Source organism: Mesocricetus auratus, unplaced genomic scaffold (assembly GCF_017639785.1).
Source record: "Mesocricetus auratus isolate SY011 unplaced genomic scaffold, BCM_Maur_2.0 Super-Scaffold_100018, whole genome shotgun sequence".
Classification (NCBI taxonomy): Eukaryota; Metazoa; Chordata; class Mammalia; order Rodentia; family Cricetidae; genus Mesocricetus; species Mesocricetus auratus.
The window spans coordinates 24,302,900-24,328,818 of NW_024429199.1; the positions used below are offsets into that span (position 1 = coordinate 24,302,900).

Here is a 25,919-nt window from a genome sequence, read left to right on the forward strand (position 1 = left end):
TCATCTCCAGTCACTCTCTCCTAGCTGTGTCCACTATGCCCTTGCTCCTCTCAACACAGCGGCTAGCCAGACCTCAATACCCTTTTCCTCCCTCGGTCCCATCCCTTTCAGATCTGTCAAAATCAGGTTCCGCGGCCATGACCTTCTCACCCAGCTTCTTCTATCCCACGCAAGATACAGCTATTTGATACCCCCCCCCCCAATGAATCAGTATAGACCCGAAACAAATCTGTCCTACTGGGCTTTGAAATGTTCAAGCGCTTTTGTGTGTGTACACTTAGGAGCAGGGAGGGAGATAAACAGGCACCCTTGGCTCCTGCTCAAATCATTAAATCTCAAGTGGTTGTGCACTCCCAAACCCTCAGAAGTCAGCCCAAGTCATTTTCAAGAGGCCAAGTGGCCTCAGAGGCCAAACCATCTAGGAACCCGATTCGGCCTGTTAACAGAACCCAGGCTGCCCCCGCTGGCCACCTCCACCGTGCAAGCCTGCGCGGGAGACGGCCGGGGCCGCGCGGCGACGCTCCGGGGGCCGTTAGGAGGCTCGCTCCGCGGGCCGCACGGCTCACGCCGCCCCGAGGGGTCCCGAGGGCGCACTCGGCCCGGTGCGGCCGTTCAAACCGGCGAGTGTGCGTCGCCAGCGTCCAGCCGGCCCCGCTGCGGCCGCCCGACGGACACGCCTCTGCAGGGCCCGCGGAGCCCTCGCTTAAGTAAGGCCGGGGACCCACGCCACCTCCCGGGTCAGGACGAGGGCCCGACGACTGTTAGCGGGGCTCCCTCATATAAACCGATGGGTTCTGGTTTAGAAAGAAAGAAAAAAAAAAGATTAAAGCCCAGCTACGCTATGCCGTTGGCCAGCCATCGGGTGAAAACAAGCCCAGGGATTCGAGATCGCTCCAGGCGAGCCTCATTAACGTGCAGCCGGGGCTCCCGGCCCCCCTCTGGCCACTTCCGCCCGGCCCAGCCCGTGGGCTGGAGTGCCCTCCCCCTGCAGCTTCAGGAAGGAGGAAGGAGAACTCGAGCTAAGGGGCTGGGGCTGGGGCGGGAGGGGAGCAGCGAGAGCCGGAAGCGAGTGGCTAGCGAGGATCCCTGGAGCGCCGGGGTCTGGCGGCGCTCTAGCCGCCGCGCGCCGTCTCTATGCTCCCCCGCGTCTAGTCTATTTATTGTCGCGGGGAAGCCGCGGCCGCCCTGTACCCGGAACAACAAAGCACGAAAGACGGAGCCCGAGCCTCGGGGGCTCCTAGCAACGGGCCGGGGCGGGAGTTCCATGGAGACTGGGGAGCGGGCCCGCCTCATCTTCATCCTCGTCCTTCAGCTTTTCCTCCGCGTCCGACGCAACCGGCAGCAGCGCTGCCGCCGCGTCCTCTGCGACCGCCCCGTCTTCCCACGGTAACCCCGTCGGCGGTCCTGGGGGGTTGGGGGGAGGCGGGCCCCGGGGCGGCCCGAGAGCGGCGGCGGCGGTGGCGGCGGCGGGGCGTGTGCGCTCCGACCGGGCTGCGGGGGACCGTGCGGGGCGGGGAGCCGAGCCGGGGAGCGCCGCGGGCCACCGGGCTAGTGAAGAGGACGGGTCCCGGCGGCTCGGGCATCCCAGTAAGGATAACGGGGTGGGGGTGGGGCGCCCCTGCCTGGCCGCGGAAGACCGGCAGGGATGGTGTCCGTCGTGGGGCCCGCCCCTGGGGGAACCAGGGGGCCAGGCCATCAGCGAGGGGTCCGCGGCTTCTCGGGAAACTTGCGGTGGCCGCTGTGCAGCGGCGCGAAGGGCTCCCCCCAAATAGCGGCGCGGTCGCCTCTTGCCCCTGGCACTTGCCCGGAGCCGCGTTTGATAATAATAGTAGGAGCCGAATTGGGCTTCGGGAGAACGGATCAGGAACCGCGGGAAGAGAAGATGAATTGGGAATAGGGTCTGAGCAGGGATGAGAGCGGGGGATAACCCGCTTCATAATCGCCAGGACGGGTCCTAGAAGTAAATAAAATCGGAAATGACCGAAATAGAAGAAAAAAAAAATACCCCTCCTCTTGCCGAGCTGTGTGCATCTGCAGGCTCTGCCAGTGTGCTCATTGCACCGAGAGGCAAGCTGCAAGCCAGTCCCGCGTCTGTGAGCTCTGTGACTGCATCTGTCACCTGCCGTTCCTTGAGCGACACTGCCAGGGACTAGTGTGAACTTGTGCGTTTATGGTTAAGATGACTGCCTTAGAATTGTGACTTGTGCGTGAAAGCATAACCGATTCCCTGAGGTAATTGAAAAAGGGAAATGGAAGAAGGGCGTTCGGTCTTCCGGCCGTAACTTGCAGTCTTCCAAGTTTGAGAAAAGAGCAGCCCTTTCCGATCAAGAAGTGACTTTCATCGTTGTCGGGTTGAAGGGATTGTTTAGGGTTTGGACATGCCCGGTTAAATATTCATCAGCTTGTGCTGCTGTTCAGCCTTGCATCACAAACTGCTTGGTCTATGCTTTGCTAAGCCATGTTATATTGGGTGCAGTGGCACATGCCTGTGATCCCAGCTTTTGAGAGTCCGAGACAGGAGGGTTTGAGTCCAAGGCCCACTTGGGGTCCACAATAGCAAGTTCGAGGTTTGCCTCAGAAGACAAAATAAAGCTGACTTTTCCATCAGTGAGTGAAGTGCCTCTGTGGTACAGGAAAGGTCGTATTCTGCAGTAATACCATCTCTGTGGTCGGTTGGAACAAAGGTCTTCATACAAAACTAAAGATTAATGATGAGTTCGACGCTGATATTCATAAAGGCAGTGTGTCAACCACAGGCACAGTTTGCCCCTTGCTGAGCCTGACTTCTAAGCAAAAGGATGTCATTGTCACCCTCAGTCCTCTCCTGTACTCTGTGCTCCCAAAAATGGGAACCAGAGCTGTAATGATCCGATGCTGTGTGCTTTCTTGAACAAGAACCAGACAGACAGGGTGCTCTTTTTTTTTTTTTTTTGGTCATATGTTTTCATTTTAAGCTTTAACCAGGACTTTTGGGTCCAGTGTTGTTAGCTGAAGTACTTGCAGGTTTACAAGGAGATGAACAGTTTGCTTTTAAAAGACTTGGAAATTTGAACATTGGAAGACAAATTGGGTTTTAAAAGTCTTGAGATGAAAAAGTCAGTGTTTTCCAAGCCATGGTGGGACTGCTTCCTACTTTTATATGGCTATTCTGTGGAGGCTGTGGAGCCCTGGAGTTTCTTCAGTGCATATAAGGAACGCCCTCCACCTCAGAGCTGCCTTTAAACAGCAGTATGACACAGCTGGACTGTTTGTGAGACCTCCGTCTGCTGTGGTCCCTGATGCAGGTCAATTCTAGCTTCTTTCATTAGTTCAGTTTCTGCTTTCTGTGGTATTGACCCTTACTTTCTCTTTTTACGTGTGCCTGATCTAAACTGATGTTTTAAATACTTTCTGTATTTTTTTTTCTTCTTCTTAAGGAGTTTCCTCCACATGCCCTGGGCTGGTATATGTTTTTCATTAATGGTACTTGGTTGCATTTTCATATGTAGCCTTTTATTTGGAGAACTGTAGTGGGCACATCAGATGTTCTGTATTCTTTCAGAATGACTGTTAGCTGTAAATTCATTCCAACTCGAGATTGTATTGAAGTAAACCGTGTAAGAATATTTGAGCTCTTCATCATAAAAAGTGTCTAAAAAGCTCATGTGGCACTACTGTTACTATAGATAGTCACTTTTTTTTGAGAATAAAAAGGTATTACAGACCCTATTATGTGTTATAAACTGAACTAAGATTTTTGTAATTGTTAGTCAAACATTATTTTTAACACCATCTTTTCTTACCATTTTGCATCTGAATATTTGACTAAAAAAAACCACATTTTGCAATTTTGAGCGAAGTGCAAAAGTGATTCCACACATTTTTCTCCAGGTGGGAAATAGTCTCACAGAAATTTTTTGTTGGTGTATCTATGAGTAGAATGTGCAGAATTTGCTATAAAGTACAAGTCATGGAACATAACAATATTTTAGAATGTGTGATTTCTTATCAGAAATGTGACACTATTTAAAAGCAAATTCTTGGGCTGGAGAGATGGCTCAGCCGTTAAAGTTAGCCAAGTCTATAATGTAGTTGAGTGGACATGAGGACATCTTAAACAAAGGAGGCCACTGAGTAACCTGGTAATTGATTTCTTTCTGTTGCATCATCAGCCATGTGATGAAATTATTACTATGAAAAATAAAGTTTCAATTGATTTTGAAAGAGTCTATAGAGTAGAAAGTTTTCATCATTTCTCCAAGTTAAAACTTTTATTGTCTCGAGATTTTTAGCTGATGTTTGAACTATAAAATTTTACTGGAATTTCTACCCATTTCTTTTCACCTCTTTTTTTTTCTTTTGACTAGAGCCACTTCAAGTGTGCTTTCTGTGTATGTGTAGATAACAGAGAAGTGACAAATGTGTAACGTAACTGATGTACATCTGAATTTTAGATGTTGTATTACATAATTGCTGGTACTATAATTGTTGGTGTGTAGATGTCATCCTGTCACATATAACGGAAGCTTCTAGAGGGTCAGCACTATGAGTCGCCATACTGTGTGATCATATCCTCTATATGTGTATTTTGGAGATTAATTTGTTTACTAGATGTTTCTTTTTATTGCACCTTGGGCTTTCTAGTGGATGAAGGAGAACCTTTTTTGTAATGCTAGGGGCTGGAACTCAGAGAAGAACCATTTTGAAACCTAACTTTTTTCTGTGTAATGGTCCACCTTCTTACTCTGTGTGGTGGTGCAAGTTATAAAGCCCCCAGAGCACCAGAGCCATGGTCAGAGCTTTGTTTAATGAATGCAAGCAGTTTAAAGAATGACTGACTGCACAGTTTGAGTGGTAGATGTAGGGACTGCTTGCATCTTAGGAGTGCCACTGTGGGGGATTTCTAATAAATGCCATTTCTGTATTGTGATGCATAGGTCTTTTCCTTAGAAAGGGATGTGGCGTATGTGTTGTTTTTATAGTTGTGAAGATTCCAGAACAATGTCATTAGTCAGGTCACATTGGAAATTCTGCTTACCTGGTTTTATTTGTGACTATGGTAACACAGAAGATAATTTGTCTTAAATGGCTGGGTTTGTGCCATTAAAAATTACATCAAAGTAGCTGGGCGTTGGTGGCGCACGCCTTTAATCCCAGCACTCAGGAGGCAGAAGCAGGGGGATCTCTGTGAGTTCAAGGCCAGCCTGGTCTACAGAGTGAGTTCCAGGACAGCCTCCAAAAACAATACAGAGAAACTCTGTCTCCAAAAACCACAAACGAACAAAAGAATTACATCAAAGTGTTTTCTTGAACATTTAGATCTCTCCATATGAGGTCAATGAAACTTTAAAATCTCCCTCCCATGCAGTACAAAAGTTCTGCTATAGCTTATTTTAACCACGTACTCTGAGGACTGGGGCCCGTAGCTCAGTGGGGGAAAACACTGGGCTTGCACGTGTGAGGTCCCGGGTTCAGATCCGCAGAGTGCACATGAAGTCAAATGAGGTAGTGTGTCTGTAATCCTTGTGGTCCTATAACTAGAAGGGTCACGGAGACTGAAGACGTGTGGGCTGGCTAGCCTGCCATAGGTGGCAGTAAAAAGAGAATCTGTCTTAAGTAGATAGAAGGTGGGGACCCGTATTTGAGGTTGTCCTCTGATCTTCATGCTGTAGCACATGCATATCCATGCTCAGGCGCGTACAGGCATGGACCTATTTGTTACACACACAAGATGGATCTTAGATGGTGTGTTAAAGATCACATTTTCCTGTGACTTATGAGTGACAACAGTAATGGTGCCTAGCAAGTATATCTATTTATCTTACATAGATACATATATATATATGTATATGTACATACATATCTCATATGCATATATGTGTGTGTATATGTGTATGTATATATCTTGGCCTGAATGAGGGTAAGTTTTACTAAGTGAAGACTTGCCGTGTTTTAGAAGTAAAACATTAATTAAGTAGTTTCTTGGGGGTTAGCCTTCCTTCTGCTCTTAGGTTTGAAGCTCTTAGTTGTAAGGCAGTAACTTGATTAGAATTGGTTCAATGTTGTTGGCGTAACATTTAAAAGTATGGACTATGCCTACCTAGCAGCTGCCTATGTTAAACACATGGTTCTGATTTTTGTTTGATATGATATCGTTTTGACAAGTGTCTTTCACCTCCTGAAGCCCCAGTTTCCTTGTCTGCAATGTGGGGTTACTGTCTAGAGTATGTATAAGAGTTGCTGTGAGGATTAAGTGTAAGAGCTGAGAGAGTTTGAACAGGTGCTGTGACTGTGGTGCCTCGCAGTGTGTCAAAAGGGGAACCATCAGATCGCTGATTCCTTTCTTTTGTTCCCAGACGTGGTTACATTATTGAAGTTCCTTTTGATCCCAGGCTATTGAGCTCATCTCTGCTGTTAGGTTTTAGTGTGTCTGTGTATGGGTGGTAGGGGTACTTTTTAAAATCTGTAACTGTCACACGAGCATCTGGTTATCACTTCTGGCAGATGGGCTAAGTAAGTAAAGACAGACCAACAAAGGGGGCTCTGGCTCTGGGTTACAGCTATTGAAATGCGGTTTCCCTGTGGACCCGACTGTTTTGCTGTATAGTTCTTCTGAATAAAAGAAATAGCCTGGTTGATTCATTAGCGGAATTAGTCTTTCTTTAGAAGACATTCTTTTTTACTTGTATATCTTAATTGATGATAAAGTGGAAATTTGTTAGTGGCGATATCAGTCATTTCATTTGAGCTTTCCCTCTCAGAATAATTGCTATAAAATAGTAGTTTTCTTAGAATTTTAGAAGTAGCTGAAGAAGCTGTTGGTCTGTGCCAGTGATTACAGAACTGAAAAACTTTTGTGGGAAGGCTCAAACCAAACACTGAGGCTACCTAATTAGGGAGATAATTTGATAATTATAGTTAACTATCAAGACAGCTAACTTAAAGTTAAGTTCAAGTCTTTTAGTTTAATTGAACTTTGGAAGGTACTAAAAAACAAAATTTAGCTGCACCTGGTGGAACAGGCCTGTAATCTGGGTACAGAAGTATCACTGAGTTCTAGACCAGCCAGAGCAGGACCCTGTATCAAAAAGAGAGTTTTTTGCTTAAAACAAATTTCAGACTCTTGTCTACTATTTTGTCTAATATATAAGTTCTAGATTTTTTTGTCAAAATAATATTTTTTTTGGTTTTTCGAGACAGGGTTTCTCTGTATTGTTTTGGAGGCTGTCAGTCCAGCCCAGCCTCGAACTCACAGCGATCCACCTGCCTCTGCCTCCCACGTGCTTGGATTAAAGGCGTGCGCCACCACCGCCCGGCATGCTTTAAATATGTAAGAGTATGTTCCGTTATTCCTTTTTCCATGTTTCAGTTGCATTTTACTCATGAAATTAGCAAGTATGTTTGCATTTAGAGATAAGACCTTTTGTTTTCCTGATTACACAGAGTGAAGTCAGGTTGATCCTGTGGTTTAGTTGAGCAACTAGATTGGTCAGAATCCATCGTATTGATTAAAATTGTGTTGACCCTGTTTTCATAGCCATATGGGTGGATCACAGATATATGGGGGAGGGGAGAAAGAGTGATTGTAGCTTTTGTGCCAAAACAACAACAAAAGCCCATATAGGTTTAGAGCTCCTTTAACTTGAGAAACTCTGAGGACAGTGTTGGAATACTTTTAAGAATGCAAGTCCTGAACCTGACTTGGTAGCTCATGGCTTTTATCCCAGTGTGGTGGAGGTAGAGGCCGAGTCAGGTGGATCTGTTGAGTTTGAGGCGAGCTTTCTCTACATAGTAAGTTCCAGGCTGGCCAGGGCTACATATTAATACCCTGTCTCAAAAAGAAAGGAGGGGTGAGAGGCTGGCTGGCTGGCTGACTCCAATAGTCATTGCTGCTCTTTACAACACAACTTGCTGGGCTGGAGATAGTTCTAACACACTGTTCATTAAATGTTCCCCCAGGGCTCTTTCTACCGTACTGTAAGCATCAGATGATGGTGTGCAGATATGAGGATATAAAACTAATGTATAGCTCAGGGTGCAGATGCAAAGGTAGGGTAGATAACTAACAGTGAAGCAGAAGCTTTGGTGGAACATGATTCACCCCCCCACCCCTTTGGATTTGCCAGACACTCTTCTGGGGCCCCAGAGCCTTTCTCCCTGTCTTGCTTCCCTGTGTCTTCAGATAGCCTGATGAAGTAGTCCTGAGCAGCCCACCATTGATAGATGCTGGCCACATCCCACAATCTTTGTTGTTCATGCTTAGGGAGGTCATAGAAGCACAGCCATGGTGAAGAGGTAGTCACAATTTAAAGTCTCAGCAGATGTGGTGTGCTGCTCTGAAAGGTACTCTGTTCTGTAGTCTTGTGGAGGCTCAAGGAAAATGATCTATGACATAGCATATTAAAAAAAATTGCAAGAGTCAAACATGATGGCTCATGCCTGTAATCACAGCACTTGGGAAGTAGAGGCAGGAGAATTAGGGGTATAAGGTCATTCTTAGCTACATAGTCAATTGGAGTCCCTACGTGAGAGCATGTGCTCAAAACAAACAAAAAATCCATGTGAATAATTCTCTCATCTTCTTAGTAGCATATTGCTAATATGAGTTACAGTATGACTGACTAAAAGCATGGCAATAATTTAAAAACTCACTGCTATGCAGAACCGTTTAGGCAGTTTCATATGCTATCCAATAAAGGTGTGATTACTGATGGACCACTTATATGATGGTGGTTTCATTGTAATAGAACTGAAAATCTCCTGTCACCTCGTATGTTTACTATACCTTTTCTATTTAGATGCATAGTCACCATCCTGTTACCATTGCCTCTAGGTTGCAAGGTACACATTGGTAGGCCTAGGAGTGGTAGGCAGTACCACACAGCCTGGGTGTATCTCAGACATATCTCTGGAAAACAACAAGTATTTGGCTATGCTTGTGTTAAAAAAATGTGTGTCTCCATTTTAGCTTTTGGGTTTTTCACTTGTTAAAAATGGAAGAGCTTCAGATGTCTGAAACCAGTGTTTGTTTGTTTATTTGTTTGTCTTGAGGTTGAGGCGGGAATCTTGGTTTGTATCCCTGACTGGCCTTGAACTGGTGACCCTTTGGCTCCCCAGTTCCTGAGATTACATTTGAGGGCCACCATGCCTAGCTGTGAAACTGTGTTAGTTTGTCTAAATAGAGGAATAAGACCATTACCTAGGGCTGGAGAGATGGCTCAGAGGTTAAGAGCACCGACTGCTCTTCCAGAGGTCCTGAGTTCAATTCCCAGCAACCACATGGTGGCTTACAACCATCCATAATGAGATCTGGTGACCTCTTCTGACGTGCAGGCATACATGGAGGCAGGATGTTGCATTCATAATAAATAAATAAATCTTTAAAAAAAAAAGACCATTACTTATGAAATGGATAGTATCCCGACAGAGACTTAACAGGTTAGTCATTCTGTGGTGGCCAGTTACTATGCAGTAGCTTTAAGAGATGCATAAGGGTCCTTGGGTGAAACGAAGAAGGGAGTAATGGGGTTGGGGATGGATGTAAAAAGTACTGTATATAAATGAGAATACATGCTCTTGGTTTACTGTTTTAAATAAGTCTAAATGTTCATTTCTGTAGTACTTATTTCCACCTTGAATAAAATCAGTTTTTTCCACTTGCCCCCAGTCCCACAATTATTTGATTTGTTCCAAAAGTATTGAACCAAGTTGCTGATGCAAGAGCTAAAGACATTTAAATGAAGCTTAGGAGATCTAGACTGTGCTCTGCAGTCTAGTAGACAGTACACAGACAGATACCTTCCTTTGCTGAGTACTCCTAAGATGTCCTCTGGTTCCATAGGCTAGCTCCTTAGATGTCCGTTTAAGACTCGTGTTTCATTTCTAAAGAGAGTTGAAATCACTTTGCTAGATCATTTCTACTAAAGGATCTCTTGTTATCTTACTTACTTCCTAGGTCCTGCTTCCTAGTTATTTTCATTGCTGACCTGTTTATTGCCTGCTTTTACCACTAGACTGTAACTGCTAAGGGGGTTCTTCCCCTGACCATTTTTTCCTGTTGTATCCCCACAGGGTTCAGTGACTTCAGTTATGTACTAAATGCAGTTGGAGTAAGACTTGGTTAGGTGAAGGAATGGGGCAGGCAGAAAGTGATCTGCCATTACAGGCAGTGTGCTATGAAGCAGAGGCTGTAAGGGTGTGTTTTAAGTAGATTCAGTTATAAAAGGAAAATTGGAGGTGGGAAGCACACAACATTCTAAGCCAAGCAGATTAGATCCTATTTTGTTTGTCTAAGAGAGCCAAGAGATTTTTTTTAAAAGTAGGAATGTGGCACAATTAGAAAGATAATTCTGGTAGATGGACTAGATTTTGGAGATTGCAAACAGAGAAGAGTTCTAGTAGGAGACTTTTGCCATAATGGTGTGCAAGAAATCCTAAAATGAAATTGTTGCTTTGAACACAGAAAAGAAACTAGATTGGAAGTTAACTGATCGAAAGAGAAAACGATCGGTGAAGGAAGGTCCTGAAGTTTTGTGGGAAGGGGTGTGGGTTTCATCCAGTGTCTACTCCAGCCCAGGCTAACCTGGAACTCTGTAGCTCAGGCTAGCCTTAATCTAATGACAGTCCTCCGGCCTCAGCCTCCAGAGTGCTGGGATAAGATACATGAGTGAGAATGTCTAAGACTCTGACATTTTTAACTGAGATGAGTGAATGTTGGATGCTGACTCTGTACACTTACTCTAGAAGAAGCAAAGCCAGTCAGGTGTTTCTGATGGGATTGGTAAATTCTGTTTGGGTGAGTTGGTTTAATTTAATAGGTAACACCTAGTAGGTATTTGGAAATGTGAAATTAAGTCTCTGATAGGTCAAGATTGACATAGGAGTCAGCCATAAAGTTCATTGCCAGCAGCTGAAGCCCAGAAAGTTCCAGGAGGACAACAACCTCTTCAAGCTCATAGAGAGGTTTGTCTTTACAAAGTTTTAGGGCATGCCTAACTGCTGTGACTATGAATTTAATTTCTCAGATGTGGTACTTGGTCATTCTTTTATGGTCCTGCCCACTTTGCCTGAACACCTGCTACTCAACCAGCCATTTCATTCCCAGTCTAGACACAGACCTGTCCCCAAGTCAGTAGCCACCAGATGTTTATTTAAAATAGTTTAAGACGAGTTATTTTTTAATTTGTGGCTAAATCTAGGTCCCCCCCACACACTAATTTTATTGATCAGATACATCAAATTGTATGTTTTCTTTTACTTTTTGCTTTTAAATTTGAAGACACATGAGTGTTTTTGTGTTCCAAAGCTTGAAGACTATAATGAATCACCAGAAACCCTTTCCATTTTTGAACATTTCTCTGCTCATGGAAGAAGAAGAAAGGAGATAATAATAGTAACAGTAAGAATAGCTAAATCGGAATGCCTACCGTGTGCAAGTGCAGTGCTAAGCATTTTACATGACCTAGCGCTCTGGTAGGTTGTGTGCTGTATTTCACACATGAGGGCACTAAGGCGCTGGCTTCAGTACTTTCCCCCAGTCATACTGCTCCTAAGAGATTGCTTTAACTGAGTAATTTGCTGAGCTCTTACACGGCTGTGTGTGTGTGTGAAAGAGAGGACAATTAAACTCTACATATCCTATTGAATGCATAGTGCCTTGGGAACCATGCCAAGGCCGGGATACAGAAAAAGAATTAGATTGTGCTTCTAAGCAGTGACATCAAACAGGACAGATTTTTGTGGAAATGTCTGTAATCGAGCTGCGCACAATAACATAGTAATGGAACTCAGAGTGAGCACACTCTGGCTTTGTCTTGGGTGTCAGACTTCTCAATTACATTTTTTCTCAATTTTACTCAGAATGACTTTAATTGCTTTCTACATTAGCACCTCTAGATTTTCATCTCCAATCCAGACCAAGTCTTGCATGAACGATAGATGCTTTGCCGATTATTTATTCTGTATCTCCTTGGATGTCTCACAACTTTTGGGAGTTCAGAATGGCCCTAAATTGTTGCCCATTTTTCCCTCTCCTGGGCAATCCTTTCAGTGTCAGAGACCTAAAGTCACCTTCCATTTTCCCCTTTATCCCTGTATCTGTCACAAAGCCCTGTTAACCCTGTCTCTTGAACTTTTCCCTGTCACCCAGTGCTGCTGACCCACTCTTACCTGGATTGCTGATCAGGTTTCCTTACCAGTCTCATCGTGCAGTCCGTCCTCCCAATGCAGAGCGGTAATGACTTACTTCTTCAATGTAAATGCCTGTCTTTCCCCACCCCCACTAGTCTAGCTCACCACTGCAGCTGGGACAAAGACAATTGGACCTATCCCTGCCTTTCCAGTTTTCTCCCTTGAATTCTTCCCACTCTTCATGTTGGCCCATCCTTCAAGCCTTAATAGTTCATGGCCTAAACTTAGTACAGTGAACTCACTTGCAGCAGAAGGAATACATTAAGTTAACTAATATTTATATAAAAGAGCTTTATGAATAAGGAAAGTGAGCCAATGATATAAAACAGCTTCAAAGAAGTCTATGTGGTTAGCAGTTTACCCTCATTAATACTTAGGAAAATCAACTAACTCAGCTAATTTTTTTTATCTCAAGTTGTTAAAAGATATTACCATCATCATCATCTTTATTGCTTTATTTTGTATGAGTGCTGTGCTCAGCTTCCTTTCTCCTGTTTAAGGAATCCAGGGTCCAGCCTGGGAATGTTGTTGCCCACAGTGGGTAGGTTTTCCCGCTGGTTAACCCTATCAATGCAATTCTTTACAAGCGTGCCCAGAGACTCATCTCCTATGTGATGCTAGGCACCATCCAGTTGACAATTGAGATTAACCATCACAGAGTTTACTTAAAATATTAAAGAGTATATCCAAAGTAAATTTTGTCTGCGCATAATAAGAAGCTAGGTATATCTTTAGGTTTGAATCCCCAAATTGAGTAGTTTTTTTAAAATCCACTCCTGGGGTGCAGGGCAATGGCAGCAAGGCACAACTCCCAGTCAGCTGCACAGCCTAGAGAGGAATCTCCCAGTAGTGGCCTCATTCAGAAAAGGAACAGCATTTAAATCTCTCCTTGTGCCTTCCGGGCACCACTGCCTAAAGATACCATTGACTGAAGCATTAAATACACTTAACCTTTACGTTGCTTTGTGTGTACATCCAGTAGATAGTTGCCAACAATCCAGATTATGATTCTTAGTAAGAAACGATCTCTGCAGCGCTCTGTGGAGTTTTTTTTTTAAATCGCATTTGCTTTTCTTTCGCTTATATTTATTTATTCTGCATGTGTGCCCATATGGCCACATCAAGTGGAGGTTAGACAGAAGACAACTTGCTGGAGTTCTTTTCTTCTACCATGTGGGTCCCAGGAATGGAACTCAGACTGTCTAGCTTGGTGGCAGCAAAAGCCTTTACCTACTGAGACTTCTGTATCTCGCTGGCCTTCTCTGTAGATTTAAAAAACAAACAAAAAACCCGCAATAATCATTTTGATGCAAGTTATTTACATGAATGCCATCCATTTTCCATTCTTCCAACTGTTTGTTTGTGAGGCAGGTCTCACTTTGTGTAGCCCAGGTTGGCCTTGAACCTGCAATGATGATCTTGTCTCAGCCTTCCAGGTGCTGGGTTTACAAGTAGTGGGGGTTTTAATTAGAATAAGTAGTACAGTTAGTAGGTAGAGATATGCATAGTGAACATTAATTTTGTTTAGTGTAACGAGCTGTGTTTGCCTCAGCACTTATTTGATGTTTTATGCAATCTCGGTGGCATATCCTTTCCTTTGGCTTTTTGTGAGTCAGGCATACGATAAATTCTTGCATGCTTGTACAAAAATAAAAAATTCTAACCCGGAGGCCTGAAGCCTTAGGTAGAAGCTCTTGAGACAAGTACAGGGATGTCTTCATGATGGAATGATACCTGCCAGAGAAGCTTAAGGTTGCCGGTTCACCTATGCAGCTGTGCTGTGGCCCACTTGATCTGCCTTTCCCCCTCTACTCTCCCTTGAAGGGAAGGCAGTGTAAAGGGAATATAGGAAGTTCAGCCTTGAGACAGTGTATCTAAAGTGATAATAGTTGTAGAATTAAAATGGAATTTAGTGTATAGTTCCTGGATTTGTTTATGTTGTATGTCTTCATCTTTGAATAAATTGTGCAGATTTGTGTGGCAAGGTTTCAGACATTGAGAGCCACCTGGATCCCAAGAAATCTGTTGGGTTTTGATATGGAAGGATTCGTATGTTTTAAAGTTGATCAGATACCTGACCTTCTCTCCTGAATACTTGTGTAAATCTCTGTGGTGGGTGTCTGGGTAATCACTCCATTATGTCACCCAACAAAATTCACAGTAATTCCCTAACATCACTCAAGTCCATTAGATCTGCATACATCATTGATGCTGCCATTTAAATATCTTTTATACTGGTTTGTTCAGAGTCCAGTCAAAGACCTTTTTGTTACTTTAAAAAAAAATGGGCTTTGTGTTTTTCAGTGTTAAGTCTTTTATTGGTGTACCTTAGTGGATTGGCCAAGGAATCGAACTTTTTTAGATGCACACGGTTAATAGTTTAGGTCTGCAAGTCTTATTCAGAACCCCTCACCTGTGATGCAGTCACTATGGAAACAGGAGCATGGCTGAGTTCCAGGAAAACTTTTACTAACCAGGTACTGGCCCGTGACTGTTGTTTGTTGACCCTGCCTAACCTGTTAGGATCTGTTAGGATTTGGTTCTTTCCATCCGTTGCTGCAGTGACTCTCATGTTCAGTTACCGTGTAAATCCATCTACAGCTTTGGCGCATGATAACAATGTTCCCCTCCCTTTGCTGTATGTATGATATCACCAGTTTACAGAAGAGGAACTGAAGACTTGGAGAGAGCTGGCAACTGACCAGTGTTCCAAAGCTAATGCAAGTACCATGACAAAGCCCTTCTCTGCAGTTGATGCTACTTCTCAGAAATGGGAAAGAACATTCTTTTTCTATGTGGCAAATATGATTTTATTTTCTTGTTCTCAGGGGAGTATTTACTGTTGGGTAGTATGATGGAATGAGGCAGTAAAATGGCTGTTTTCCCACCTACTTTTTGGGAGCTTTTATAGAGACTATGATGCTGGTTTGGAACTGGTAGTTTGTCTGACGTAGAAGAGAGATCTCGGGGCAGAATGAGTGGGCCTGTGTGTGTGTGTGTGTGTGTGTGTGTGTGTGTGTGTGTGTGTGTGTGTGTGTGTGTGTGTGTGTGGTGCTGTGGTGAGCGGGCCTGTGTGTGTGTGTGTGTGCGTGTGTGTGCAGGAGCGCGCACTGTGATGAGCGGCCCTGTATGTGTATGTGTGTGTGTGTGTGTGCTGTGGTGAGTGGGCCTGTGTGTGTGTGGCGCTGTGACTTGGTCTGTCACCGGTCTTGCCCTAATTCTGCCACTTCTCAAATTATGGGTGCTAATTTTGTGATCAAGCTTCCCAGCTCCTCCAACATCCACAGCTGCAATCCCATCACATAGAGTAGTACGATTCTTCTGTTGTGTAAAAACAGATTTATTTAGTTTTACTTTTTTGGCCCTCCATTGGATGTTAAGGTTACTTTTGCCTTGTTTTTATGACAGTGTTTGTGGCCTCTCAGTTTAAATTTCATATGGAAAATGTGGTGTGGTTGCTGTTGATGAAGTTTGTCTTCAGAGCCGGGAGGTGGCAGTGTTTTCCAGTCCATCCAAGGTTGCAGTTGCTGAAGTAACTTTGTAGTGAATGTCTTCCACCAGGCTAGAAAGCCAGAGACCTAGACATAGGTGCTGTATGTCCATACAGGGACTTCATTGGGTGTGGTGGGGGTGGGGTGGGACTGTCAGCTTCCACGGCTCACCATATAGAGTGCTGGGAACACAGCATTTCAGGAAAACAGGACAGCTGTAATTTTAAACACTTGATTTAGAGATATTTGACAATCAAACTCAGAGTAGGTGTTTACTTGAAAAATGAGACAAAACACATGATCAAGCCATTTTTTATAACATGCATCCTGGGCAGTGAGTATGCAAGTTGTTGATATTTAAAATAGAAATAACTTTATTTTTTTAAACAGTAAACCTAATATGTATTTGTTGTTTAAAAATTCAGATTTGGGGCTGGGATATAGCTCAGCCGGTATATTACAAGTTCAAATTCATCCTCAGATACGTAGAGTTTTAGACCAACCTAACCTACATGAAAGCCTGGCTCAAAAAAACAAAAACAAAACCCAGATTCTCCTGAAAAGGAGGAGGAAAAGGTCACTATAACGTGCTAATTCTCTGAATAGAGAAGTTAACATTTTCACAAACACACACAGAGAGAGGAGAGAGAGAGAGAAATAGATAAACCAAAATAAACTACCAGGACCCTACACTAGTTGAATGTTTGTGCTTGTGGGTGCCAACAGAGGCCAGAGCCGTTGGATCCCCTGGAGCTGGAGTTAGGGATGCTTGTGAGCCTTGTGGTGTGGGTACTGGGAACTGAACTCATGCCCTCTGCAAGAGCAGCAAGTGCTCTTAACCACTGAACTATCTCTATATAACACTAACAAGCAACCCTATGGTGGATCACACAACCATCTGTAATTCTGGGTCCAAGGGATCTGATGGCTCTCCTGATGTTTGAGGGAGGGCTCCTCCACATTTGTAGCACACATACATAAAATTTTTATATATATATAAACAAAAATATATTTCATAGTATGTGTGATGATCTTTTTAACTAGTCCCTTTTAGATGGGGACAGCATGTGTGTGTCATTACTGATTTCTATGTATAATCCTGTTATTCTTTGCTTGACTCAGTCACTGTCAGCTGACAGAAATTATATGAGTGCATACATATTTTAAATTTGATAACCCAAAATAAATAACTCATCCAAGAAGAACAGTAACAGAAAATTTTAAATGTTATTAGAATTGGCAGGCAATGAAAACATATGCCCAATAAAGTAACACTGAAACACCAGGTTATAATGGCCTTCAAGGGCTATCCAACAAAGGAGAAAAGGAATTCAAGCTTAAGTATTTTTCAGTGTAAGAAATTAGGGAACAAATTAATAAATCTAGGAGAGGAAATAAGCATGGAACAAAAAATCCAGAGAGGACAACTTAAGCAGAGTAGAACGATCTATCAGCAAGGTGTGAAGAACAGAGAAACACAGGCGAGTGACACCAGAGCTAAAATGGGTGAGCCGTGCTGTGGCTAAGGCCTGTACAACTAGCAAGAAACCAGGAAAATGTAGGTCCTGGACACTAAACAGTAGAAGATGTGGAAATTTTAATTTAATACTGCAGAAAATATCAGTTGTCCTAAAATACTTATTAACAATACTGAGTTTGTTTTCAAAAAACTCTCAAGCAAATAATGGGTTCAAATATTTTGAAAATAAACTTTTACATTTTTCTGAGACTGGCATAACCTTGATATTCAAGTCAGACAGTACAAAAAGGTGTTTATACGTATACATGCTATAATTATAACCATTACAATTTTACTTACAAATGTGGATACATTAACCCTAAGTGAAGGATTAAAGGAAGTCAGATGTACACATGGAACAGAAAATGAAAGATTGAAAGTCCAAAAATATAAGAAAGGAATACAGTGAAATTAAGGTGTTATTGATGCATAGAATTGAATACTATAAGGTTGTATACAGGTGTTACATGTTTTTATTTCTTAGTTTTCTGAGACATGGTCATACTTTGTAACCCAGGCTGGCCTCAAACTTGGGCAGTCCTCCTGCCCTAACCTCCTAAGTCCAGGGATTATCAGCATAATTGTGCAGTAACATAATTGACTCCTTATGTAAAAAAATACTAGTTTTTGTATTGTGCCGGCAAGGACTCGCTAATGACTGGACACTGGAACCGCAAAGTCTAGCCCTTTAGTGTAATGTGCGGATTCTTCCTGTAACTATAGCACACCTGGAACACAGCAGCAGTAAAAGTTACTCATTTTTAAGGATTGAAAGCTATTTAAATATATTGCATCCATTGTGACATTTTTAGTGGTAAGAAGAGGCATGGTTTGATTCTTGTAATATTTTTGGTGTGAGCCTAGCCTCAATTCTTGTAATGTTTGAAAACTGTATTTCCTGCAATTTTAACTTTATTTGTGAAAAACAAGTTAGTGGAACATTTGAGTTCAATAACTTTTATTTTGTTTCTATTTCCCAGGATGTGATCTTCGTGGTGGGAAACTAAGTTTTTAAACTACCCCAATGGATGCAGACAGTGATGTTGCATTGGACATTTTAATTACAAATGTAGTCTGTGTTTTTAGAACAAGATGCCATTTGAACTTAAGGAAGATTGCTTTGGAGGGAGCAAATGTAATTTATAAGCGTGATGTTGGAGTAAGTATCTGGATTTCCTTTTGTGTACTATACAGCCTGATCTGACCATGCTGTGAACGATACTGTATGTACAGAGAATCGGTGAGCATCTTGCTCGATGCTAGTAGTAATTGATGCAACAGGGAGCCCTGTAGCAGTGGCCCTTCTCATGGAGCTGCCAGGTACTGGTGATAGCCACTCACTCTTTGTCTTAGTACAAGCCCTAATTTTTATTGTATGCAAATTTTCATGTTCCTTTTTAGTTAGCTAAGATATTTTTGTCTTAGTACAAGCCCTAATTTTTATTGTATGCAAATTTTCATGTTCCTTTTTAGTTAGCTAAGATATATTATTAATAGTATATTAAATAATAAAATGTGATTCGTATCCTAACCTAGGTTTACGAGTCTATATTTTGTGAAACCTATTTGGGCCAGGTGGTGTCGGCACGCGCCTTTAACCCCAGCACTCAGGAGGCAGAGGCTGATGGATCTGAGTTTGAGGCTAGCCTGGTCTACAGATCAAGTTCCAGGACAGCCAGATATGCACAGAGAAACCCTGATTTGTCAGCTTTATAGATGACAGTGGTTATGCATTTGACTTTGATAAAATACATGTTGAAAGCTACAGCTAATAAACATTAGAAATGTGAGAAATGCAAAATAAAACTACACCAAGATTCCATGTCTCCTAATCAAAATGGCTCTCATAAGGAAAACAAAGAATAGCAAATACTGGTGTTTAGTTACTTTTCTGTTATTGTTATAAGTTACCATGACCAAGGCAGTTTCTAGAAGAGTTTATTGAGGGCTTACAGTTTCAGGGATGGGAAACTTGCCAGCTGGTGGGCAAGCAGGCCTGGGGCTAAAGCAGTAGCTAGAGCTCACCTCATGACCACAAGCACAAGGCTTTGAACCTCAGAGCCAGTCCTAGAGTCACACTTCCCCCAGCAAGGCTGCATCTCTTAATCCTTCCCAAACTGTAACACAATGAATAAAAGGACCCAGAGACTGATATTTGGGTTCAAACTTGAAGCTGAAGATCAGAAAAGCAAAGCAGCTTGCCACTAGCTCTTACTCTGTCTACCTCAGCTGAAAGGGCTGATTCTGTCCTTGTGAGCTCTCACCAAGCCTCTCCTCAGCATGGCTGGAGAATCCTGAGACTTGAGTGTCTTCTTATCCTCAATGTGGCTGGAGAATGAATGCCTCATACTGACCTTGCTCCTTTCTTATATACCTCCCTAATGCTGGGATTAAAGGTGTGTGATCCCAGGTGCTGGGATCATCTTTATATGAGCTGTTTCTCTTTAGAACTGGATCAGTCTTGGGTAGATCTGGGTGGCCTTGGACTCAGATCCATCTACCTCTTAATCCTGAGCCCTAGGGTTAAAGGTGTGTACCACCACTGCCTGACCTCTATAACTTGAAGTTGACTTTGTTTTTCTGACCCCTCAGACAATCTTTAATAAAACATAAATCATATATTACCACATCACACAGTTCCATCAAGTGAGGTCCAAGCAGTCAAACATATGAGCCTATGGACCAGTCTCATTCAAACTCCCACAGCTGGCAAGGATGTGTACAGAGAAGGCTGGGGAGAGGGTAGACCGCTACACACTGCTGAGGTGTAAAAGATAAACCACGTAAGCATAACATACACATATGTATATACATATATATAACATACATACACAGCAGAAGAAAGACTGGAAAAAGAAAGACTGAAGTGGGAGCAGGGAGAAAGGAAAGAACATGAATGATGAATATTGTGAGAGTTCACGATATATTTATTAAAGAAATTGCCTTATAAAACCCAGCACTCTAAAATGACTATACCCAAATTTTTAAATGGAGGGCTAATGCTTAGTGGATAAGTCAGGTGTTGTGTAAACTTGATGCATTAGGATGTCCAGAACCCATGTAAAAGCTAGATGCAGTCATGCATGTTGTGTGGTGCGGACCAGAGGGAGGCAGAGATGAAATCGCTGGAAGTGTGTGGGCCAGTCTGCCAGTGAACAACAGGAGAGACAGTCTCAGTGGAAAGCAGGGACTGAGACACACCATGGTGTGTGCCTGCATGCACATATATGTGAACATACATAGCATAGACACTCAACACACAAAAGATTTTAAGTTAGGAATCTTATCTGAAATCTAAGTTCTAAAACTAAATACAAGTAACCTTAAGTAAATTATCTCAAGTTCTTAGTAATAGTACTAAGAATGAACTAAATTCAGCTTTAAAAAAATCTCATTGGCTATGATCATGCATTGTTGGCCAGCTTGATGACATAGTAAGGCCCCACTCAGAAAAGCAGAACCAAACAACTTAACTCTGAGGTGGGAGAATAATAATTAGATGTAGAATGATATCATTTTACTATTTTTTAGTTGTATAAGAGTATTTTAGTTTGGATGTCATCTTGATCTTTGACAGATTTTAAGTCTTTTTCAGAATGAATTGTGTTCTAATTTGAAATGTGCATATGATGAATCAAGAGAACTCTGTAGGGAGACATGTGTACAGACCCTTTTCTTAGGTCTGTTTACACACCTGTAACTCAGTCTTCAGACTCTCATTGTGTTCAGTGTTGAACTCAGCTTCACGATGGAGTCTTGAACACTTACCTCACTCAGCCTTGCATAGGACATTACATGGGCACATAGCACAGAGCTGTCTGAAGACTAATGCTTATTAAATGATTGAATTTTTTTCCAGAAAGTATTAATGAAGCTTAGAAAACCTAGAATTACAGCTACAATTTGGTCCTCAGGAAAAATTATTTGCACTGGAGCAACAAGGTGAGTGCTACCTGGGTAAGTTTTATCCTTTGCCTTGTTCTCCATGGGGAGGACTTAAAATCACAGATGCAGTTGCTCATGCTTTCAGAATAGAGTTCATTGTCTGCCATAATAATCTTTTTTTTACTTCATCTACAGTGAAGAAGAAGCTAAATTTGGTGCCCGACGTTTAGCCCGTAGTCTGCAGAAACTAGGTTTCCAGGTAACATTTTTCCAAAGATATGCATAATGCAAATGTTCCAGGGTTTAATTTTATGAAGTTAAAATGTTAATAGACTAAACAAATCTCAAGAATTTGCTAACCAGGAATGGCTTTGTGAGAATTTGGAAAAGATGCTGGTTTTCCCTAAATTGCTGTCCCTTGCTTGTTTCCTTGTGACTCAAATTTTTCCACCTCTCTCTACCATACACATGGATTCATCAGAAAATATTTTTGATCACTTAAAGAATGACCCTTCCCAGGGCAGTGGTAGCCTATGCCTTTAATGCCAGCACTCCGGAGGCAGAGGCAGGTGAATCTCTGTGAATTTGAGGTCAGCTTGGTCTGTAGAGTAAGTTCCAGGACAGCCAGGGCTACACAGAGAAACCTTGTCAGGATGACTAGAGAGCTGGTAGAGCCCTGTTGATGCAGACATAGTGGGTAGCATCCTCTCATGTGTAGTATTACCCATAGCTTATTTGCCCACTTTCAAGAATTTTGTTACAGTCAGAGTGTAAATAAAAGTACTACATACAGTAGCCTTGGTAGGTCATGTTCAAGTGACTAAATTAAAGCAAAACTGAGATGTCCTTGAAGAGGTATTCTTGGGTAGGGCTGTAGAAGTAGAAGAAAGTATAATACAGGTGGGGAGTGGGGACCACAGTGTCTGAGGAAGTGGCAGAGGAGGCTCTGAGATGGAGTTAGGCTATGTATCTGGCTTTACTGCTTTGTGCAGGCATTGGGTTGGAGAATGGCTGTCACCTAGAACTGTGGTTTTGGGAGGAAATGTTTAACTGTATATGTGTGTACACACACACACAGCACAGTGGTAGAGACTGGCCTGGAATGAATCCCCAGTATGCTCCCCCCCCCACACACACACACTCAGAGGAGATAGAGAGAGAAAGGAAAAAGGAGAAATTTTTTAAAGAAGACAACAAACAATTGAAGATGGGGATAGGAATAGCTATTAATGTTAAGAAAATATTACTCGCATGAAAGTGGTGGCACTTACGTTTAATCCCTGCACTAGGGAGGCAAAGGCAGGTGGATCTCTGACTTCAAGGCCAGCCTGGTCTGCTGAGAAACCCTTGAAAAACAAAACAAAACAAAACTTATTTAAAAAGAAAGTACTACTTGCAGCCTTGAAGCTTCTTTCCCTAGCATAAGTGTCCCAGTGTCGAGTTAAAGGCAGCTTTTGACTGGATCATCACAAGGATGACATCTACCTGAACCCACAAAAATGCCTTCCCATTGAATTTAAGAACCCAGCTCTGTATTGAATTCTTTAAGTGACAGCTTTTCCATCTGACTCTGAATCCCTTGCTTTTACCTCCTTCCCTTCTCTTGCTCTTTACTTAGTTTTAAATGTCCCGTTTTCAATATTAAGTTTATACATGAAACCTGAAAGATGGCATCGTTTCAATTATACAAATACCATTTTATAATATTATTGTAGATTTTTAATAAATGCAGATTTCCATGAGCACCTTTTTATACGTACTTCAAAATAATTTATGTAGTTTTACTTCTCTCCATAGGTAATTTTTACAGATTTTAAGGTTGTGAATGTTTTGGCAGTTTGTAACATGCCCTTTGAAATCCGTTTGCCAGAATTCACTAAGAACAATAGACCTCATGCCAGGTAGGTCTTTGAAGAATCAAGATACCATACAAACTTTGAAGCTGCCATTCGGTATAAATAACAAAACATAATTGTGTTTTTACATAGCTATGAACCTGAACTTCATCCTGCCGTGTGCTATCGGATAAAGTCTCTAAGAGCTACATTACAGATATTTTCAACAGGAAGTATCACAGTGACAGGTAATCTATGACATGGAACCACTGCTCTGGATAGAGTGATAAATGAGATACCCATTCTGTGATTCATTGTGTAGCCAGGCACTCAGGACGCAGAGGCAGGTGAATCTCTGAGTTCCAGGGCAGCCAGGGCTACACAGAGAAACCCTGTCTCGAAAAACAAAATAAGAGCAGTGTCTAATTTGTCTCCTGTAGTCACTTTACCCTTCATAGGAAGTCAGTCCTCGGACTCTAGGCACTGTAGGTTAGTTTTCCTACTGTTGTATTACTTAACATCTGATCTATACTATGCTTGTCTGGGTCTGCCTGCCTTCATTGTCATCTTAATGAGGCTCATTCTTAGCATCCATGTGGTTGTATTTACTTCACTTACTCTCATTGTTGTACCTAGTGTACAACTATACTCTTTGTAGACATTTGAATAAGAATATTCCACTATAATCTTCATAGTACATATATACACACACACATATAGTATGTTAATATATTAATGCATGTATATTGCATTTAAATTACTTAGGAAAAACCTATTTTATGAGCTCTGGAGATAAGCAAAATATTCAGATGTAATTGATCTTGTCTGTTATGTTCTCCATGTGTTTCATTGCCGCTTTTGAATCTCCTAAGTGGTTGGAAGGGGTGGTTCACTAGGCATGCATGTCCAGGGAGGCTTTAGCTTGCAGGCTGATTTTTAGGTGCACTGTGATGATAAATTATACATGGACATTGCTTAGGAGTCAGGCCCCCAAAACAAAACTGAGCTAAGATAGATTCCTTAGTCTTCTTGAATTTTGCTTCTTCGATTCTTGAGAATGAAAATTAAATCAGCTGCAGTTTAGCTCATATCATGTGTTTTCCCATCTTCCTGGGGCCTTTGAAAACCAATTGCCAGGCTCCTCCCTGAATCTTAAAAACAGGACCATGAGAAACAATTTCATTGTTGTCTAATTTCAGATGCTTCTAAACTTCTGTGCCTAGATTTCTGAGAGGTCCCAATGCATAGTTAGTTCTCTGCTAAGTATAGAGTAACAAATAGAACCCTCAAGAAAAGTGTATATTCTGGGTGTGGTAGCTCACTCCTTTAATCCCAGCACTCTGGTGGGCAGATCTTTGTGAGGCCAGCCTGGTCTACAAAGTTCCAGGCTAACCAGGACTACATTGTGAGACTGATTTAACATACCTCCTCTCCCACCCCCAGAATATATTTACTGAATTGATAAACAAGACACCACAACAAATTTAAGAAAATTAACCTAGTTAGTTACTATGCCTGTGTGTGTGGTTATTTCTTTTTAATGTCTGAATTGATAGGTGGTTGGTTAAATAGCTGACCTGGTTAATTACTACCCATTATATACATACATACATCTGGAGTGTCCTATGAGATGGATAGTTCCTGAGAGTGCTGTGATATAAACAGTGGCCAGGGAGAGCCAGACAGGAATGAATAGAACAGGCTGCTTAATCAGTACACATCTAAGTTTCCAGGACTTTTCAAGAGGTAACTATATGTTAGTGAAACAAGTTTGATTTACAAGTTTAAGAACCATTTCTCCTTTTAAGTGTTTCCTTTGATCCTTTAAATGATCCAGGGTTCTGTGGATTAATTACTAATAATTAATTACATTGCATGGCCTCATCACCCGGTGCTTCCTCCAGAACTCCGCCAAATTTCTAAGCTCTGAGGGTCAGCTGCCTACCTTGGTATTCTCATGTGAGGCTGGAGACTCTTGGACTCTGTAATGTAAGAGCCGCTGTTTAGGTAGGCGCATTGCATCACTTGGCTGGGTGCCTCATGACCTGTGACCTTCAGCTGAGTCTAATCTGCTGACGGTGACCAAAAGGATGGCGAGTATCCAATCAGTTTGTCCCTCCTCCTGTATTGATTGCAGTACCACTTGTCCGACTCTGGCAGAACAGATTTTCATGCCAGTGTCAGAAATCTAAAAGCACATAGCTTTGTGTTTTAATGGTCAAGAAAGGAAATGTGTTCTCTAAACCAGCTGTTAAGTGTGTTTAACTCTGGGAAGTCAGTTTCCTAGCATCCCTCTCTGGGCTCCTCCTAACCCTTCCTTATTTTGTTGGTTACAGGGCCCAATGTAAAGGCTGTGGCCACTGCTGTGGAACAGGTGTACCCATTTGTGTTTGAAAGCAGGAAGGAAATTTTATAACTCACTTGGTTGGTTATCTCTAACTGAGCACCTTGAAACCTGCTGCACATTGGACTCAAAACACAAGGAAAACTGGACCAACAGTGACTGAGGAATAGACTCCTGCTCACCGCTACAGTGTGAGCTCCAGTCCCTTTGGGTTTCACTTCAAACTTTGCTGTAATATAAAAAGGAAGTTTACAAGACATGACATTGCTGCTTTTAAAAAAGGACATTCTATTTATTTTCGCAGTAATTCTCATGTCCCCACAGGCAGAGCTGTCACAGTGTGCACTACCTTAAAAAATTGTTTTATTGTTGTCATTATTTTTCCAGTTTGAGCTAATGTGTTTTATTTGTGAATAGTCTTTTACATTTTTGTATGCTGAATATGGGCACCAAAGAACCTGTAAAAGTTATCTTTTTAAATTGAATGTGCACAAATAAAGGTTTGGAAAAGATCTCTCTTCATATCCATTCTGTAACTTTTATTCACCATTTTCTCTTTTAAACAAACTGTATTCATAATTTTTTAAAATCTATGCAGGCTTAAACTTTGGCTAAAATATGTGGGCTTCTTTTTGAAGTGTGTTTGTGTACATATATATGTATATATGTGTGTGTGT

At 42.2% G+C, this 25,919-nt stretch overlaps 1 protein-coding gene across 2 annotated transcripts; it reads left to right on the forward strand.

Moving 5' to 3' along the window:
• Positions 1–565: 565 nt before the first annotated feature.
• On the forward strand, positions 566–25,754 carry Tbpl1 (TATA-box binding protein like 1). Of its 2 annotated transcripts, none has more exons than XM_040758164.1 (7): positions 566–707; positions 18,159–18,337; positions 21,038–21,120; positions 21,259–21,322; positions 22,861–22,964; positions 23,052–23,146; positions 25,235–25,754. In XM_040758164.1, the coding sequence occupies exons 2-7, from the start codon at positions 18,203–18,205 to the stop codon at positions 25,312–25,314; spliced, it is 561 nt and encodes a 186-aa protein (XP_040614098.1). In that variant the 5' UTR covers positions 566–707; positions 18,159–18,202; the 3' UTR covers positions 25,315–25,754. The 2 variants fall into 2 exon arrangements, with proteins under 2 accessions (XP_040614098.1, XP_005065873.1); XM_005065816.4 differs by lacking the exon at positions 566–707 and adding an exon at positions 1,248–1,386.
• The last annotated feature ends 165 nt before the right edge of the window (positions 25,755–25,919 follow it).